Source organism: Triticum urartu, chromosome 7A (genome assembly GCF_056163025.1).
Source record: "Triticum urartu cultivar PI428250 chromosome 7A, HENAU_Tu73, whole genome shotgun sequence".
Taxonomy (NCBI): domain Eukaryota; kingdom Viridiplantae; phylum Streptophyta; class Magnoliopsida; order Poales; family Poaceae; genus Triticum; species Triticum urartu.
This window is the reverse complement of record NC_141879.1, coordinates 365,067,205-365,087,474: the sequence shown is the minus strand read 5'-3', so window position 1 is coordinate 365,087,474 and position 20,270 is coordinate 365,067,205. Positions and strand designations below refer to the sequence as shown.

The 20,270-nt window shown below is 48.4% G+C and overlaps 1 protein-coding gene across 1 annotated transcript; it reads left to right on the top strand.

Moving 5' to 3' along the window:
• Window positions 1-18,433: 18,433 nt before the first annotated feature.
• Window positions 18,434-19,885, top strand: LOC147959618 (uncharacterized). The gene has a single exon (XM_087532775.1). The coding sequence runs from the start codon at window positions 18,434-18,436 to the stop codon at window positions 19,883-19,885; it is 1,452 nt and encodes a 483-aa protein (XP_087388901.1).
• The last annotated feature ends 385 nt before the right edge of the window (window positions 19,886-20,270 follow it).

Genomic DNA, 20,270 nt, shown 5'->3' with positions numbered 1-20,270 from the left:
CCACGCGGGCTCGAAACCGAGCGCGTCACCGTGTTTGCCACACTCCCAGGAGACCGTAGCCCCTCTCCACGCCCCTATTGTGCATCCCAGCGCCGAACCCGAGCACACCCGAGCTCCGGCCGCCGCTGCGAGCCCCGTTCCGGCGAGCTCCGGCGCCCCCATGGCCACCCACCTACCTCCCTAGATGCGGGCGAGTCCGGGCTACGCCCCAATGCCCTTAGCCACCGCCCCCGTCGCCTTTAGCGCAAGTCCGGCGCGTTGCCGCCGCGGGTTTGGTCGCCGCCGGCCAACTCCAGTGACAGCCGACGTGGCGGGGTCATTAGTGCTAATGCCCGCCAGCTGGACCTCACCTAGTCACTGACAGCGGGCCCCGCAGTGGGTCAAAGCCCAGTTAGCGTCGGGTTTGACCCGAGGTTGACCTCTGTTTGACCCTTGAGTCACTGACATGCGGGCCTCACCCGGCTAACCCAGTTAGTTAGAGCTAAACTTAATTAAGTTAGTTTAGTTAGTCACTGACCAGTGGGCCCAGTGTTGTTTAGTTAGTCTAGTTAACACAAATAGTTAACTGTGAGACTGACTAGTGGGGCCCAGCAGTCAAGTTTGACCTGGACAGCCCTGTTGACCTGCTGACGCCAGCATGACGCAATGCGTCATGCTGACGCAGTTAATCATTTTTTGGATTTAAAATAATTTAGAAATTCCAGAAAATGCCCAAAACTTCTAAAAATCATAGATATTCAACCGTAACTCCAAATGAAATAAATTATATATGAAAAATTATCAGAAAAATCCAATCTATCCATTTATGCTACTTTCATGCATGTTCAACCAACTTATACCCCCTATATAAATGAAAACATGATAATGGCATTTTAAATGCTAAATATGGAGTTTGCATATGAACCCTTGGTCCATATGGACTTCATTTAAATTGTTTCTAGATGCATTAGTGCAAAACACATTCATATTGCCTTGTCATAGCATGCATCATATTGTTTCATATCGTCATGTGTTGATTGAGTTCTTTCTTAGTTGCTGGTGTTTGTCCCCTCCCAATAGACGTTGTACCGACGCTATGATCGTTGACACTGATGAAGACCCAATAATATCTTCAGAAGTGCCACGCAAGCAAAACCCCTTGTTCATTCCGATACAATCCCACTCTCTCGCTCTTGCTCTCTTTACTGCATTAGGACAACAACGATTCAACTGTTACATGTTGCGGTAGTTGAACCCCTTTCCTCTGCATGACCTATCATTGCCACAGTAAATAGATGAAACCCACTAGCATGAGTAGGAGTTGTTTGAGCCCTGACGTGCCTACTCATTCATGCTTGTTTATCATGCCTGCTATTGCATAGAGTCGTGTCAGGTCTGGTTCGTCGAGGATGAATCGAAGGTGTGTAAACCTGTCCTACGGTGTGCGAGCTAAGTGTGTCAACACGATTTGGTAAAGGTAGCGGTGAGAGGCCATGTAGGAGTACATGGTGGGTTGTCTCACTGAAACCGTCCTCAGGAACTGAGTTCTGTGTTTGTGATCCATGAAACAGCTACTACCACACATTGGGCCCTAAAATATGACCCCGCTTGACTTATTGACCCCTCTCGTCCTCTGTCCAGGAGTTGCAACTAGGTTCTGGTGTTTGTAGGTTATGTGTTGGCGGCCGTGCGTAGCGCTGACCCTAGGGGTGGGCTATGATGCGGTAGATACACGATGGCCGGGTATGTCGGGTGCCCGTTTGGCGTCTCTGAACCCTGTACACATCGTTTGGGGCCGTTGAGGACACCCCGGCGGATTTCCTTGCGGATGGAACCCGAATAGGCGATATACCTGGACTAGAGACTTGTGTGGTTAGTCAGGTCGTGGTCCACACCCACGTCGGTTTTCGCTTGAAGTCTGCCGAGCACATGTCGTGTGAAGACGCTAAGTGGTGGAAACATGTGTGACGAAGTACACCCCTGCAGGGTTATAAATGATCTATTCGAATAGCCGTGTCCGCGGTAAAGGACTTCTGGGTTGCCTATAACTATTCATAGACAAGTGAAAGTGGATACTCTAAAACTCGCAAGATAAGTGTGAGTGCTATGGATGGCCTTCTCGTAGGGAGACGGGAGCGGATCCATAGTGGTGTATTGATATGGTGAATATGTGGACTCGTGTGCGCCACCTCAAAACAGTTACTTGCAGTCGTAGTTCAGGTTAGCCACTGAGTCAAAGCTGGCTTGCTGCAGTTAAACTCCACTACCCCTTGTTGATACCGATGCATATGTACTTAGTTCTGATGTAAGTCTTGATGGGTACATTTGTACTCACGTTTGTTTAATTTATGTTTTGCAGAGAGATTTCAGTCTCGCTAGTAGTACCACGTGGACTTCGACGTCTAGCTTGATACCTCAGCTACGATCTTGTGCCCTCGGCAGGATCTGGTAGATAGTCAGACTTCTCAGCCTTTTCATTTGTAGATGTCTGTACTCAGACATGTTAAGCTTCCGCATGTGCTTTGATTGTATGCTATGATTGTTGGGTCATGAGACCCATGTTTGTAATATCTCGCTCCTCGGAGCCTAATGAATAAAGTACTTGAGTTGTAGAGTTTTTGTTGTGATGCCATGTTGTATGTACTCATATCGGGCATATTGTGTGTATGATTGAAATGCTTGGTATGAGTGGGATCCGACAATCTAGTTGTTTATCCTTGGCAACCTTTCTTATGGGGAAATGTAGTCTAGTGTTCCTCGAGCCATAGTAGTCCGGTACAGCCCGGTTCACCGGAGTCCTGCTAGCCCAGCACTACTGCTCAGGACACTTGACTGGCCGGCATGTGTTTCACTTTGTTCCTATGTCTGTCCCTTCAGGGAAATGTCACGCGGTGACATCCGGAGTCCTGCCTAGCCTGCTATATCCCGGGTTCCCCGGAGTCCTGTTAGCCCAGTGCTACAGCCCGGATTCACTCGCTGATGACCGACATGCTCAATGTGATTCATGTATGCCTATCTCCATAGGTCTGCTCCGCCTTGGGTTCACGACTAGCCATGTCGGCCCGGGTTCTCTGTCATATGGATGCTAGCGACACTATCATATACGTGAGCCAAATGGCGCAAACGGTCCCGGGCCATGGTAAGGCGACACCCGTGGGGATACCGAGCGTGAGGCCGCAATGTGATATGAGGTGTTACCGGCTAGATCGATGTGACTTGGAATCGGGGTCTTGACAGCGTTGGTATCAGAGCCTGACTGCCTGTAGGATTGCCAAGCCAAACCGGTCGAGGTTGTGTCTAGAAATGCTTTAGTTATGTAGGGGAATTGATTGTGGAAGGGAACGTAAGGCTCTTTTTACTCCTTATACCTTATGCCTTCTGATCTGAGTCACCCTCTTCTTTTTTGCGGGGGTTAAGAACTAGGCTTCTCTTCTATCTCTCAGGATGACGTGTTACTAAACCGTAGTTGCCTAGGATTGTTGAGTTTAAGCCTCAGTTCAGTTCCTACTACTTCCATATGTTCATAGCTGGCCTCAGAACCTTGATATTGTGTTGTTGAGTGGGTATGCCACCATTTTGCAGGATGTCTCAAATCTTTTGAGCATTTACAGCCGTTATGCTGTCGGAGTCATCCCAGGTCTCCAAATAGTCTGATGCAATTGCAAACCCCTTCCTCCTGTTCCTGATGTCCATTTGGGCCAGATTAATCACACTAATCAGTGAGTTGAGGTACTCTGTTGCCTCGACATATATGTTGGAGCTATTTTTATGGCCCTAGGTGTTTTAGAGAGTCACCTAGTAATCTAGCAATGCTTTGTGTTTCCGGTGTGATGATTCTGGCCACCATTCTCGAAAGCATCCCGTGATGCCATTTAGTAGTAGGTATTCTACTCCTGGGTTCTTGACCCAAGATTCACCCTACTTACCTCATGTTGATAGTGTTGCTAGTTCCTTTAGGATATTAGTAACCTTTGCGATAGTTCTCGAGGTTCGTGGTACATCCTTCTTCCAATTACCATGAACCATTCCTGGCAGGAGTTCTTTTGAACCAAAAGATCACAATAAGAGTGCTCTTGATGAGTTCTCCATTCTGCATTGTGAATCTGCCAGTCCTACCTTTCTGCATGGGTTGTCCGGAAGAAATGTTGAGTTTTGCTCGACATACTAATCTATGCATCCACAACTCAGAAAGTTATATGTTCCTTGAGTTGTTCCTCTTCAGTTGTATTCCGACCATCCTCTATCAGTTGATAGTCAAGAGTGTGTGTGCGTTTGTGTTCATCGATGCCTTTTATTCTTGTGGTCCGACAAGTCGTTCTATTCCGGAATGACTAGGAGAAACAAAATCCAGTACCTCGTCCATTTCCAGGATTGGGTCAAAGTAGTTGTGCTCTGCAGATCAAATGCGAATCCAACTTTTGCTCCGTTCTACCCTGGAGTATTACCCCCTTTATGTCAGGATTTTCATGAGAATTGCACCATCTGTTATGAATTCTTGATGTAGTGATAATTCTCGCTATCACTATCTCATTCCTCGGTCCCGTGTTGTCGCAACCGGAATGCCGACAAGTGAACCATGATGTGTGAAATCAATACTACTAGCAACCCCATTTGCTTGGTAGTAAATGGACAATATTCTCATTCTTAGCGTGTTGGTTATTGAATCATCATTCTAAGATAGATTGTGCCACCTAGTCCTTATCTCCAGTGCATTCTTCGATCAATGAGTTAGGATTATTCAACCCCTTGCTTATTTGATCATATCACCTTGCTCTGAAAAGCAAGATTGTTCTCGAGCTTAATAACATATCGATGGTTCGTGATGTTCCGAATATCTTCTTGGAAGTATTACCAGGTTGTCACCTGACCGATATGTTGAGTTCGTGATCAAGTTGGTTTTCCAATAAACCACTCTTTCTCCAAGAATCTATGTTGGATATCCCTGAGCTAGTTGGTTAAGCCAACCAACAACTTGGAGAGTTGGAAGAAAAGCTTGTCTGAATTAGTTCATTCGAAAGGGATATCCTTGTGTGTGTGTGTGTGTGTTGAAGAAAGATGATATCTTCATCGATTGGTCCTCGTGATCAGTTATTGGATCTATTGTCTTGTCCAAACCTTGATTTGAGTATGGGCTATTGTCAAATCAAATCAAAACCAACAATATTCGTAATGTTGTCTTACTCGTGGTTGACCCCTCGAACATGCACCATTATATCTTTGGGACTGACCAGTGCTATCACCTTGTTCACATAATGGTGGAATTCCAGTGATATGGAAATCCCGATGAGTTGTTGAGCCCATCAGTAGCATCTTATCTCCTCCATGATTCATGTTGAACATTAAGCTAGTGTTGGAAACTTTTGTAAGCATTTCTTCATGCTAGCTCATGAAGCATACACTTGGATGAAAGAAGTGACTTCCTTTGAATCACGTGCATTTGATGCAAGTTGCCGCCGTGGATTTGAGAAAGTTTGTTTTGCTTCCTATGGAATCATCCCAAATCAGTCATGTATACGTGCGAAGTATTCTGTGGTTTGGAGACTTGCAACCTTCATTCTATATGTATCCCTAGCACACCAAGCCACTGATTGAATTGTTCAAGGAGAAGAAGTTCCTTCTTAAGAGCATGTCTTAGGCAAGGACTTTGATATCCTGGATGATGGTTCCCCACCTGAACTCAATAGTGTTTTATTATAAGACTACTATGTGGCCATTCTTGTCTTGGACAACGTGTTCACATGTGTGTAGCAGAACCCGCTCATGTTATGGAGTTTACTATCATAGTTCAAATCCCGAGAATCTTGCAACATCGTCTCGTCGGTTTGTGTTGCAAACTTTCTTTCCGGATTTGTTGTCTGAAATATCCCATTACCAACCAGATCTGAATCTCAGGCAGATATGATGGTTGGAACTTCTCCAAGATCTATGATGTAGATCCCGACAAGGTTGTTGTTCTGGCCGACGCACCTAGCCGGAGAATCTATCACTATAGTATCTTGATTGGGCAATTTGTCCATCCTCTCCGCGAGGAATTCATGCGACTTATCCTATAAGTTGTTCCTTAGGGATTCTTGTGCTCTTGGTTTCCTCGATTAAGCTATGACCATTCGAATGGTGGAATCACTCTCATTGAGTTATTCCTAGTTACCAGAATCATTCCCAGCATTTGCATTTTGTTCCCAGCTTTCACCTCCGTAATTACTTTTTAGGGTCATCTTCAAAAGTGGTCTTACCATGGGTCCCATCCATTTCCGATGATAAGCAAAATCATCCATTGCGTTGTCTTCAACAAGGTAATCCACATCATCCATCTTAGTCTGAGTATGCCACACCTTCGAACTCTTCCAAACGATCAATTGTAAATTGCCTTAAGCTGGTATGAAGAGTTTCAATGATCTATAGATCAAAAATAATTCTTTTTGCCACTTAAGGGAACAATCCAACGAGTCACCTTTCCCAAGGTGCCCCGTTATGGGACCATGGCAACTATTTCCTCGCCACCTAGACACCATCCACCATCTTTCTAAGCGTGGAATTGTTGCCACCAAATCAAACCATGTCGTTTGTTCTTCCATCCCTCTCGATGTGTTTGGTGTCTCAACTCGAGAAGTTTCAACATGTCATTCCGTGAGTTGGTCTTGTGATCATTAGGATGATCCATCCATGTAGACATGTCTCGCTCTGTTGACCACATGTTGGATGAAGATCTTGAAAGCGAGGATGTCAAGATCAACGTATGCTACGAATCAACAACTTTATGAGGTGCAACTTGGACCGTGAAGATTGTGTTGGTCTTGTGCCCCCTCTGTCTTCTTACCTCACGTCTTGAATCTCGGGACGAGATTCTTGTTTAGTGGGGGTGAGTTGTCACAGCCCTAGCTTTACCCTGGCCTCGGACTAGTTTGGTTGCTGCATCATGTTTAAATTCAATTGAAATTTGAATTGAGGAATTTTCCAAGCCTCAGAAAACCTCTAAAAAAATAACCAACATTTAAATCTCATCAAATGAGTCCAAGAAAATGTTCCTGTTATTCTGTGAAAATATTGGCATGAGGTGAAATTCAAACCAATATTTATTGGAGTCACAGAAATAATTTATTTGGGCCTTTGATTTAGATCAATAATATATTTGGGTTGGAATTATTTCTATATTATAAGAAATAATGTCCAAATAATCCTAAACTGAAATGTTCCATGTTGGGTTTATTCCATACAGTGAGCATGAGTAGTTTGGTGATTTTTGGAAGTGTCTAAGTATTTTTAATAAAGCCCTAAAGACTACAGAATAATAGAAAACAAAAATTAAAGGAGAAAGAGGGAGAACCTACCTGGTGGGCCAACCGGCCCACCACTGTAGCAGCCCAGCCGGGCAAAGCCAGCCCAGCCCACCTCCACCTCCCTGTCGTCTTCCACCTCCTGCTAGTAGGCAGGAGGGTGTGTCACCGCGCGCGCGCTCGCCCTTGGCCACCTCCTGCTTCCTCCCCGGGCCTTCTAGCGACGCCACGGAGACGCCCCGTGACCCCTCGCTCCTCTCCCTCACTCTCTGCTCTCCCCCTCGCCCTCTGCTCCCTCTCCCGAGCACACCCGAGCGGAGCTCGTCGCCGCCGCATGCCGTAGACACGGCCTCCATGCTCCCCTCGCCTCCCCACGTGTCCACGAGCATCGCCATGCCTCCCTCGTCCTCTCCGTCTGGCCATGCCTCGCCGGAGGCCTTGCATCGACGCCATCTTCATCGTCATCGTCGCCGGCCACCGGAGATGCCTCTCGCCGCCCCGCTCGCTCCGGTGCTTCCCCGAGCACGCCAAGGCCACCTCTGCATCCACCGTGAGCCCCTGCCCCAAACCCCCCTCCTCTACACCTCGGTTGCGCCCCCTAGCCGCCATCTCCACCGAGTCCGATCACTCTACTCCGCCGGTGACGCCGTCGATGTGGCCACAGCCACGTGGGCTCGAAACCGAGCGCGTCACCGTGTTTGCCACACTCCCAGGAGGCCGTAGCCCCTCTCCACGCCCCTATTGTGCATCCCAGCGCCGAACCCGAGCACACCCGAGCTCCGGCCGCCGCCGCGAGCCCCGTTCCGGCGAGCTCCAGCGCCCCCACGGCCACCCACCTACCTCCCTAGATGCGGGCGAGTCCGGGCTACGCCCCGATGCCCTTAGCCACCGCCCCCGTCGCCTTTAGCGCAAGTCTGACGCGTTGCCGCCGCGGGTTTGGTGGCCGCCGGCCAACTCCAGCGACATCCGACGTGGCGGGGTCATTAGTGCTAATCCCCGCCAGCTGGACCTCACCTAGTCACTGACAGCGGGCCCCGCAGTGGGTCAAAGCCCAGTTAGCGTCGGGTTTGACCCGAGGTTGACCTCTGTTTGACCCTTGAGTCACTGACATGCGGGCCTCGCCCGACTAACCTAGTTAGTTAGAGCTAAACTTAATTAAGTTAGTTTGGTTAGTCACTGACCAGTGGGCCCAGTGTTGTTTAGTTAGTCTAGTTAACCCAAATAGTTAACTATGAGACTGACTAGTGGGGCCCAGCAGTCAGGTTTGACCTGGATAGCCCTGTAGACCTGCTGACGCCAGCATGACGCAATGCTGACGCAGTTAATCATTTTCTGGATTTAAAATAATTCAGAAATTCTAGAAAATGCCCAAAACTTCAAAAAATCATAGAAATTCAACCGCAACTCCAAATGAAATAAATTATATATGAAAAATTATCAGAAAAATCCAATCTATCCATTTATGCTACTTTCATGCATGTTCAACCAACTTATACCCCCTGTATAAATGAAAACATGACAATGGCATTTTAAATGCTAAATATGGAGTTTGCATATGAACCCTTGGTCCATATGGACTTCATTTAAATTGTTGCTAGATGCATTAGTGCAAAACACATTCATATTGCCTTGTCATAGCATGCATCATATTGTTTCATATCATCATGTGTTGATTGAGTTCTTTCTCAGTTGCTGGTGTTTGTCCCCTCTCGATAGACGTTGTACCAACGCTGTGATCGTTGACACTGATGAAGACCCAATGATATCTTCAGAAGTGCCAGGCAAGCAAAACCCCTTGTTCATTCCACTCTCTCACTCCTGCTCTCTTTACTGCATTAGGACAACAACGATTCAACTGTTACATGTTGCGGTAGTTGAACCCCTTTCCTCCGCATGACCTGTCATTGCCACAGTAAATAGATGAAACCCACTAGCATGAGTAGGAGTTGTTTGAGCCCTGACGTGCCTACTCATTCATGCTTGTTTATCATGCCTGCTATTGCATAGAGTCGTGTCAGGTCAGGTTCGTCGGGGATGAATCGGAGGTGTGTAAACATGTCCTACGGTGTGCGAGCTAAGTGTGTCAACACAATTTGGTAAAGGTAGCGGTGAGAGGCCATGTAGGAGTACATGGTGGGTTGTCTCACTGAAACCGTCCTCAGGAACTGAGTTCTGTGTTTGTGATCCATGAAACAGCTACTACCACACATTGGGCCCTAAAATATGACCCCGCTTGACTTATTGACCCCTCTCGTCCTCTGTCCAGGAGTTGCAACTAGGTTCTGGTGTTTGTAGGTTATGTGTTGGCGGCCGTGCGTAGCGCTGACCCTAGGGGTGGGCTATGATGCGGTAGATACACGATGGCCGGGTATGTCGGGTGCCCGTTTGGCGTCTCTGAACCCTGTACACATCGTTTGGGGCCGTTGAGGACACCCCGGCCAGATTTCCTTGCGGATGGAACCCGAATAGGCGATATACCTGGACTAGAGACTTGTGTGGTTAGTCAGGTCGTGGTCCACACCCACGTCGGTTTTCGCTTGAAGTCTGCCGAGCACATGTCGTGTGAAGACGCTAAGTGGTGGAAACATGTGTGACGAAGTACACCCCTGCAGGGTTATAAATGATCTATTCGAATAGCCGTGTCCGCGGTAAAGGACTTCTGGGTTGCCTATAACTATTCATAGACAAGTGAAAGTGGATACTCTAAAACTCGCAAGATAAGTGTGAGTGCTATGGATGGCCTTCTCGTAGGGAGACGGGAGCGGATCCATAGTGGTGTATTGATATGGTGAATATGTGGACTCGTGTGCGCCACCTCAAAACAGTTACTTGCAGTCGTAGTTCAGGTTAGCCACTGAGTCAAAGCTGGCTTGCTGCAGTTAAACTCCACTACCCCTTGTTGATACCGATGCATATGTACTTAGTTCTGATGTAAGTCTTGATGGGTACATTTGTACTCACGTTTGTTTAATTTATGTTTTGCAGAGAGATTTCAGTCTCGCTAGTAGTACCACGTGGACTTCGACGTCTAGCTTGATACCTCAGCTACGATCTTGTGCCCTCGGCAGGATCTGGTAGATAGTCAGACTTCTCAGCCTTTTCATTTGTAGATGTCTGTACTCAGACATGTTAAGCTTCCGCATGTGCTTTGATTGTATGCTATGATTGTTGGGTCATGATACCCATGTTTGTAATATCTCGCTCCTCGGAGCCTAATGAATAAAGTACTTGAGTTGTAGAGTTTTTGTTGTGATGCCATGTTGTATGTACTCATATCGGGCATATTGTGTGTATGATTGAAATGCTTGGTATGAGTGGGATCCGACAATCTAGTTGTTTATCCTTGGCAACCTGTCTTATGGGGAAATGTAATCTAGTGTTCCTCGAGCCATAGTAGTCCGCTACGGCCCGGTTCACCGGAGTCCTGCTAGCCCAGCACTACTGCTCAGGACACTTTACTGGCCGGCATGTGTTTCACTTCGTTCCTATGTCTGTCCCTTCGGGGAAATGTCACGCGGTGACATCCGGAGTCCTGCCTAGCCTGCTACAGCCCGGGTTCCCCGGAGTCCTGTTAACCCAGTGCTACAGCCCGGATTCACTCGCTGATGACCGACATGCTCGATGTGATTCATGTATGGCTGTCTCCATAGGTCTGCTCCGCCTTGGGTTCACGACTAGCCATGTCGGCCCGGGTTCTCTGTCATATGGATGCTAGCGACACTATCATATACGTGAGCCAAAAGGCGCAAACGGTCCCGGGCCATGGTAAGGCGACACCCGTGGGGATACCGAGCGTGAGGCCTCAATGTGATATGAGGTGTTACCGGCTAGATCGATGTGACTTGGAATCGGGGTCCTGACAACAGCGGAAGGGATAACAATGGAGCGGCGGCGTGACTAATGTGAACAAAACTTGAAACTCTAAACAAACTAGACACTAAGACCAGCAACTCGACACGACGATGCAACCGATATTTCAACTATGCAAGCAATGAAAAGAAAATTGCAAAGGCTCAGACTGGCTTGGACAAAGGATGAATAGATCTAACTTCTTTTTATTTTTTTCTTGGACAATAGGTAAGAAAAATAAATCTAATCTAGAAAAAACTGGAAATTCTCACCGAGCAACTTGAAAACTGATACCACTTGATAGAGGCGAGGGTGTCCCGATCTTTCGATGAGATGATAACTATCGATTTGGTGGAGACGACTTTGACGATCCGACTACAAACGTGCACGACGTTGTGCCTTAGCAATCACTAAACCAATTTCGAGAGGTTACTGACCATGCTGGAGCACGATCAACCTGACCACGAAGGTCTATTACTGCAAGCAATCAAAGAACAAGCAATAATATGATTAAGCAATCTTAATATTGCGAGTATGGATGAAGTATTGATAAAAGTGGTGTTTCATAAGCGATCTTGGTCTGGTCGTTGGACACAAACAAAGTACACGAAGTTGCAGCGATGGCTAACTTTTAATTAAATAAAACCCAAGGAAAAAGCTACTAGATGGATCTACTTATATAGGAGCAAGGGGTGGCGTCCAAAGAGGTGGAAGGACGTCCCAAGGCAGCCTAAAACTAATCCTAGGTCGTACAAGGCTCATGGGCCCAAGTGGAGGTGATGCAACACCTTTGGACTTGTTGTTTGACTCAGATTATGTAGCTACGTCAGATTGTTTCGTCGATATCTCAATGCTCTGGACGAATTTGAAGGTGAATCCAATTGGGTTAGAAAGAGCACGAAATCTACTTTCCAACAAAAAAAGAATCACCCAATTCGGAGTCCGTATGAAAAAGTTGTTGGCGTTTTGAGTCAGGTATGACTGTGCAGTCCGAATCTAAATTCAGAACGTGAGAGACTTGGACTCTATCTTCTCTTGGCCCAAGAGTGACGTGAGAGGACTTTTTGAACAGAACCTAAACTTATCCTTTTCCCTTATCTTCATATGTGGATTGTACAAATGTCCCATACACCTGCAATTAGACAAAACACAAAAGTGTGTGAAGTATTTTTGTTATGTATAACATAAATAAATTATTGAATAGTTTGCACTAGAAATCACCTGAAAAATATGCATGTATGCAATATTTTTGGTCGTATCCAAGGTAGTCATGTCCTCATCAGTAAGTTTTGTCTTATTTCCGACTAAAAAAGACCGTAAGAAAATATATAATCATCATAAAAAATATTTTATGTTATGTAAAATTACAAACGTAAAAACATAGTGTAAAATACACATAAACTGTAAATTTTCGTGTCTTATGACCTATATTTTTATTTTCTTATGCCAAATTTTACATATTGAATCAATACGAATGTAACTATTTGAAATCCAAATGTAATTTAATTATGAAATGATTATAAAATTACCTCGGGTGAAGAATAACTTATTGTGCACACTAGCTCGGATGGTTGTTATCAGAACCGTTCGTTTGCTTTGGGATCTGCACCTTTAGTGGATAAGGTTCCGATTTTATCATTTGTTAAATTTCGCCTTGACTAAAGAGGAAAACTGAGCCGACACTTTATGGAGCCAGGGGCCGAGAAAGGCAACCTAGTGTGTCTTTGGTAGTGATACCGCTATTAAAGAAGGAGATCTTGTCAAGCGCACTGGATCTATTGTGGATGTTCCTGTGGGAAAGACCCTTAAAAATATGTATGTCTATGAGGTATTTTGATTTAATGGGAAGTAGGCATCTCATTCATAGGCAAGAGCAGGCCGTCTGGCATTTGCAGGTGTGTTCGGGGCAAACAGATGTGGCACCTTTTTGAACCAGCATGGCGCTCCAGTAGCTACTTTGGGTGAGCTAATGAATTGGCTGATTCCGGTTATTTACCAAAAGTTCTAGGGTGTGGGGCACTTGTCCAGTAGTGTTAAAATTGCCATTTTTGTCTAGCTTGCTGGACACTATTCGACACAGTTTGAGACTGATAAAATGATCTATGCCGTGCTAGTCCGGGGATTTAAAACTTGCTATCTTCGTATAGGTAAAATGAATACGGTTGTGGAGCATTTGTAGTAATTACCTGCAGCCTGATGAACTCGATTTTGCAGACAAAAAGTACCTTGGCATGCATCCAAAGAAGGGTGCAAAGTTGTTGTCGCTCCATTGTTTCAGCCGCGCAACCAACCGTATGGGCGTGTAATTACTAATGCCACGGTCCAGCTCTTGTTTTTGCATATATCAAGTATCTTCCTCGCCTTTGCTCCCTGCGCTCTTGTAGCACTACTATCTACTGATCGGGTGAATGGAGGGATTGGGAGATGGTCAAGCGAGCAACAGAAGCCGGGGTTCCACCATGAGCATGGCTAGTATTGAAGACGCGTTTGCCGGCATCCGTTGTCTCTGCCGGCAAGGATGTCCATCCGCAGTGTTGCAGCACAATAATGGCCAGCAGGTGTGTATATGTGTTACTGGAGGTTTGAGTACTAGCGAAAGATTTTTTGCTGAAAAAAATATTATTGTTTGTTTTTCAGTACCTTGATCTGGCCAAGAGATTAGTCCCTCTAACTATGAAGCAGTTTCCATGCTAATTCCTTCGGTCGAGCACGGCAGGGCACCGGCTATACATGGAATGCTACTCTGTTTATACAATACAATGAAAGCCAAATGGATATTCGCGGTAGCCGCACACCAGCGATCATCTTCTGCTCCGAACGGCGCCTAGAGGCTGTTTGTTGATGTGCTTCGAGTATTCTACCATCCAGGAATTGTGCATGTGTCCGTCTTTTAGCATGATCATTACTACTTTTTTGATGCCTTTTACCACCGTCCGAATATTAATCAGTGAGCTAGAGAACGACGCTTCTTTCTCTCTGATTCAATCTCAAAATGGTGCGGATGCAGACCAACTCAGGTAAGAAATTTTTTATCGGGCTCTAGTAGTTAATACATCTGGCTATGCACCTGACAATCTCTTTTGCCACAGCTCTGTTATTGAACCTCATGTGTCTATGGGCAACGTCTTCACAACCATCGACGATGAACATTTCGAGTGCTCCTTTCAACAGATAAATGTCAATCGAGATGTGTCTCACAGTATGTTTTCACTTCAACGGAAATGCTGACGACTAAAGATCTTCAAGAATATCTATTCATTATGTTTCCCTTCTAGTGTTTTTCTGCTTTCTTTACCACCCCCTTTTCATAGTTGTGAATCTTGGCAGTACCAACAATCTTGTTGGCAGGTTATTATTCATATCACACTATTCTTATTCTTAAAATTATGCATGCAATCATCATTTACGGTCCCGAAAACTCCCTGAGGGAATTGAACATTTTAAAAATTCTGGTACTTTAGCTACTGCAAAGTTTAGAATAAAATTAAAATCCATACTGCGATACAAACCACAATCTAAACATGCAAAAGAAATACATCAGATTCTTATATTACATAAACCTGGGAATAGTTTCTGTGGGAAAATTGATGAGTCTCTAGTGATATTTTTTGGTAATGGGAATTACTGTGTCTAGCCTCACAAGTCCATTGGAGATAGTGGCGATGCTGGTAGCAATAGTCCTGTGAAGCTACTTTGCCCGCCTTTTTCAGCAAACATTCTAGCAAATTTAGAATTTGCATGGAGTTGCCTGATATTCCCGGCTAATCGCAAAACTTCATATAGAAGAATGATCCTCAACTGGTCGATCTCATATCCTAACCGTGGTTAATCAAGACATACAACACATCAGCTAAGCTGCTCGTGAATTAAGTTCATCTTTTACCCTCGTTCTGTTGTAAGGGTTTAAGCATACGCAGGGCCGCCTCCAAGAATTCGAGGTCCCAGTGCGAAATATGACTGTGGGCTCAAAAATTTGCAAAAAATAATGTATGACTAATATAACTAGCATTATTGTCACTTGATTATATAGCTTTGAATACGTCTAATTTCGTACTGTATTACTATTTGCAATAGTAATGCTAAAGAGTAAATACTGAATAACAAAATTTCATTTTGCGAATTGTATTGAAATAGTAAACGGACCATATGCTCTACCGAAAAGCATCGTCGGTCTTGTATTTCTTGAAACAAAATATTTAATATGCTAGTAGTGCAGCAGGAGAGCAACAGAAGGAAAAAGTAGCATCAGAATTGGAAATATAATTATGGATAATGAGATGAAAGCATGAAAAGAACCAGAAAGATAAAACGATTGTATTAAAAGAGAGCCCTAACTAGATTTTTTGTTAATCTGTTTTGATTCCATGCCTACAACTTGAGGCTTACCACATAATATATTCATAGATGACCAGATGACTATGCTGGAGGAGGCAACTCCCTATGTGCTGAAGTCTAGCTAGGTGATCTGGGCACGAAGAGCTTCCCCTCCCCTGCCCCAACCCTCCCCCACGCCGCCGGCCGCTCCGGCCGCGGCGGCCACCAGCCTCCGTCGCTGTCCGCGTGGGCAGCGGCGCCACCCATGGCCTCCTGCCCTCCGTCCCAACCTCAGACCCCTCGCCTGCCACCATCGGGCAGCCTGGGATGGGATTCGCCGGGATCCTCGGCGGATCCCCTTTCGCCCAATGGTCAATCCATGGTGCCGGAGACCCAGGCACTGTCCTCCATGCCTACCCACCCGCAACCGCGACTGCTTCTCCGGGGCGAGAGTTCCAAGGCTAGGCCAGCCGCGGACACAGCGGTCGCTCCAGATCCACCCCATTTTCAGCAGAGCAAGCTTAGATCCATCATAGTAGTGCCTTCCCCCGCCACCACCCATTCCTCTTCGGACGACGAAGGTGGCTGGTCGATTTATCAGTCGTGCAAGAGCCGGAAGGCTAGCGAGAAACAGCTGGCTCCCGCTGCAGGCCGGTCGCATCGTCGGCCTCCACACCGGCCGCCCTTCAATGCCGACCCACGCCGCGAGGCCTTCTTAAGCCAGTTCAAGGGCTTGTGTTTTCGATGCCTCAACACTGAACACCGAAGAATAGATTGTAGAGACCCGCTCCGCTGCATCATCTGTAAGCGTCAAGGCCATTTTGGCAGAGAGTGTCCACAAAATCCGAGAAATCATCGGGGGGGGGGGGGGGGGGGGGCGGTCCGGCCAAGGGCAGGCTGGGGCCGGTGACTCCTAGGGCAGCGGTGCACTCCCGGCTGCGCTTCCCCTCTCCTCCAGCCATCCCACCACCCATCGTGGCGGGGATGGACCGTCGCAGCTTCCTCACCGACCCGTCTCGGCGCCCGCGGGAGAGCCACAAGGTGGTCATCTCGTCGCCGGCGATGGAGCACCAAGAGTTCTTCCTCAGGCATCACGCGGTGCTCCTCTCGGCGGTGGACAAGACGCGGCCGTCGAACCCCATGGCGGTGGGCCGGGCTCTGGAGGCGCTGCTCAAGATCCCGCCACACTTGCTGCGGGTGACATACCACCGCCCGGAGGAGTTCTTCGTCCACTTCGAGTTCCCTGCGCACCACGACAACGCCATCAGAGAGGGGACGGTGACGGTGGACGGCGCTGCCTTCAGGATCAAGGCCTGGCACGAGGACGACCACGTCACCCACGACAACTTCAAGCTGCACGTCCGCGTCGTCATTGAAGATCTCTCAATGCAGTTCTGGTCCCTGGAAGGTGCGGAGGAGGCCATCGGCGACAGGTGCAGGGTGGACCGCCTCGACAGCCGCACATTCGAGCATGGGCACACGAAGACTTTTGCCTGCTGGGTTTGGGTTTGGGATGTTGCCCACATCCCGACCAAACGCACGCTCTGGATGATCAAGCGCGGGGCTGGCAGAACAAAGGAGATGCTCGGCTTCTCGCCGCCGAGTCGCGACGTCGCGCCGCCGCCCTGGGTGAAGCGACGCGACCTGCTGCTTCACGTGGACCTCGTGGAAGATTGGACTCCGCTCTCGCCGCGCTCTTCTTCATCACCCCAGAGCGGTCTCCCTTCTTCGGAATCGGGAGCCGACGACCGCCCCTTCCCGGCTGTCTACCCTGCTACCTGGTACATGAAGGTGGAGGACGACACGGCGCCGCAAGGCCAGGAGCAGCGCCAGAGGCCCCCGGTTGCCTCCACGGGCTGCCATGGGCCGCCTTTTGGCGGCCACAGGCGCGGCCATGATGGAGACGATGACGGCGGCCGGCGCTCGTGGAAAGACACCCTGCTTGGGCAGGGCCACAGCGACCGTGGCAAGGACCCCAAGCAGGGGTCGGGTTCCCAGGAGCATCGCCACCGGAGCCGCACCCCCACCAGTCGTCAGCGCCCTACCGGAGGAAAGGGCAGGCAGGCGGCGGCGCCCCGCAGCAAGAGCAAGATGGCGGTCGCCAGGGTCACTGCAGCGGCCCGGCTCCCCTCCCTAGACCCGGTGGCAAGTTTCTTCGAGGAAGACAGGGGCCAGGTCACGCCGGCTGCATCACTTGGGATGGCTGAGGAGATCGACTCTGCTGCTGCCGCGGCCCTGGTGGAGCCGCCCGACTTCCCCCTGGAGAAGACCCCAGTCGATGCTGCAGCGGCTTTGGTGGCAGAACATGGAGGCACATCAACCATGGCATGCCAGGCACAAGCTCCAGCGTCCTCTGTTGCGGTGCAGCTTGATGTGGTGACCCAGGAAGTGCAGCACCTGGCGATCGACGCCAGCGCCCCCCTTCTGCAATGCGCTCCCTCTTCACCAACATCCCTCCACCAGTCATTGCCAAGGCGCTGTCGCAGCGGCCATCTGCTCCTCCAAGATCGAGAGCTACCTCAGTGCCAACCCGCCAGAGTGCAAGGCAGGCCAGCAACGCCTCCCAGGTGCCTGTCGCCAACCGCGCGGCTCTCAGGATTGTGCGCGAGCTAGGTCTACTCGGCCCCAAGGACAAGTGGACTCCCAAGGTGGCGACAGCGCTGGTCAAGAAGTTCGAGGAACCCCTCACGGAGAAAGACATGGAGGGGCTTGCCAAACTCACCCGCCTTAACAAAGAAGCGCTCTGCATCGCTGCGGGGCTTCTTGGCCCTGAAGGAGCAGCCATGGCGGCCCAGGTGTGATCATGTATGATGTTTTTAGTCATTGTAGCCTCCAGGGGCGGCTGGCCTTAAGCCGGCTCGAGTTAGGATTGCTTCGTAGTGCTAGGATGGCGGTGGTGTTTCTCTGCCGGCGGGAGTTGGGGCCTATTGGTGGCCGCCGGCGAGCCCTGATTGTAAGGTGGTGTATCTCAATCTTAGTAGTCAAGATTTTCTCCTGGAGAAAAATCCTTGTGCCCCATGAGTAGTACGAACTGCAGTATTGTTTCCTGGAATGTTAGGGGTCTAAACATGTCTGCAAAGAGAGAATCGGTCCGCGAGATTGCAGCATCACATAGAACAGCCATCCTGTGTATACAGGAGACCAAAATAGATATTTGGTCGCGGCAGATGGTGTTAGATATAGGAGGCAACACACTTCAGGACTGCATTGTCCTTCCAGCGATTGGAACCTGCGGCGGCGCAGCAATCTTCTGGAATAGGAATATCATCTCAGTAGTTTCACAAGCGATAGGTGAATTTAGCATCACGGCCCAGGTCACCGTGCTTAGCACAAATGAGCGCTTTTTCCTTACCACTGTCTACGGCCCAACGGACGATGCTAGAAAGGAGGATTTTCTGCAAGAATTGGTTAGAAGTGCACCGCCCGGAGGATCCCCGTGGCTAATCAACGGCGATTTTAATGTCATCTACGAGGCTAGGGACAAAAGCAACCTAAACCTTAATAGAAGAATCATGGGTAGGTTTAGAAGGGCTATAGATTCAGCATCTCTTAGAGAGATTAAGTGCAAAAATAGGCGTTTCACGTGGAGTAACGAGCGGGAGTCGCCGACGTTAGTTAGCATCGACAAATTCTTCGCCAACACGGCGTGGGAAGCGATCTTCCCATCATACATGTTGATGGCTGCATCATCCTCCTACTCCGATCACTGCCCCCTGATGCTCGCTAGTGTGACAACTCCCCCAACCCGGGCAAGGTTCAGGTTCGAGGGATTCTGGCCCAAATTCCCCCACTTCAGAGAAACAGTGCAACGGGCTTGGCACCGCCCAGTAAACCAGACCTGCATGTTTGCCAGATTCAAAACAAAGATGGAAAGAGTGGCAAACGACCTCAAGCTGTGGAGCAAGACCATCTTCAGCGATGCCAAAGTGCAGTTCCATATGAAAAATGAGCTTATCCTCAGATTTGATATTGCCATGGAGACGCGACAGATGACGCCACAAGAGTTCAGATTCAGAAAACTGCTTAAGCAACGGGTGCTTGGACTTGCAGCGGTGGAGCGGGCACGAAGAAGACAGGCGTCACGGGTCACTTGGCTGCGGGCCGGCGACGCAAACACGTCCTTTTTCAACGCCAAGATCAACTCGCGAAAGAGGAAGAACTTCATCCACCATCTCCGCACTGACACAACCCTTGCAACGGAGCATGACGACAAGGCAGAGATTATACAAGATCATTTCCACTCCATCCTGGGCACAAAAGAGCAGCGATCCTGCACCTTGAACTGGCAAGAGCTGGGACTCCCAAGGGTGGCGGCAGTAGGGCTGGATAATCCCTTCACGGAGGAGGAAGTGTGGGCTGCCGTGCTTGCCTCCCCAAGCGAGAAGGCGCCGGGTCCTGATGGTTTTAATGGAGTTTTCTACCGCTCTTGCTGGGACATAATCAAGGGCGATGTTATGACCATGTTCTAGCAGTTTCACAGCTTATCTGGAGCAAACTTTGAGTGCATAAACGATGCTCTAGTGGCGCTGCTGCCAAAGAAAGATGGGGCTGAAAGAGTTGGAGACTTCAGGCCGATTAGTCTGATTAACTCGCTCCCTAAGCTTATTGCAAAGGTTTTATCCATGCGCCTTTCAACGGTTATGGACGCACTCATTTCACCAGCCCAAAGTGCTTTCATGAAATCAAGATGCCTGCAAGACAACTTCCTTTATGTCCAAAATTGTGTCCGGTCCCTGCACCGCAAGAAGAAGGCTGCCCTCCTGATGAAGTTGGATATTGCTCGAGCCTTCGACTCCATGTCCTGGGAATACATTCTGGAACTCCTCACGGTCTTGGGCTTCAGCGCCAGGTGAA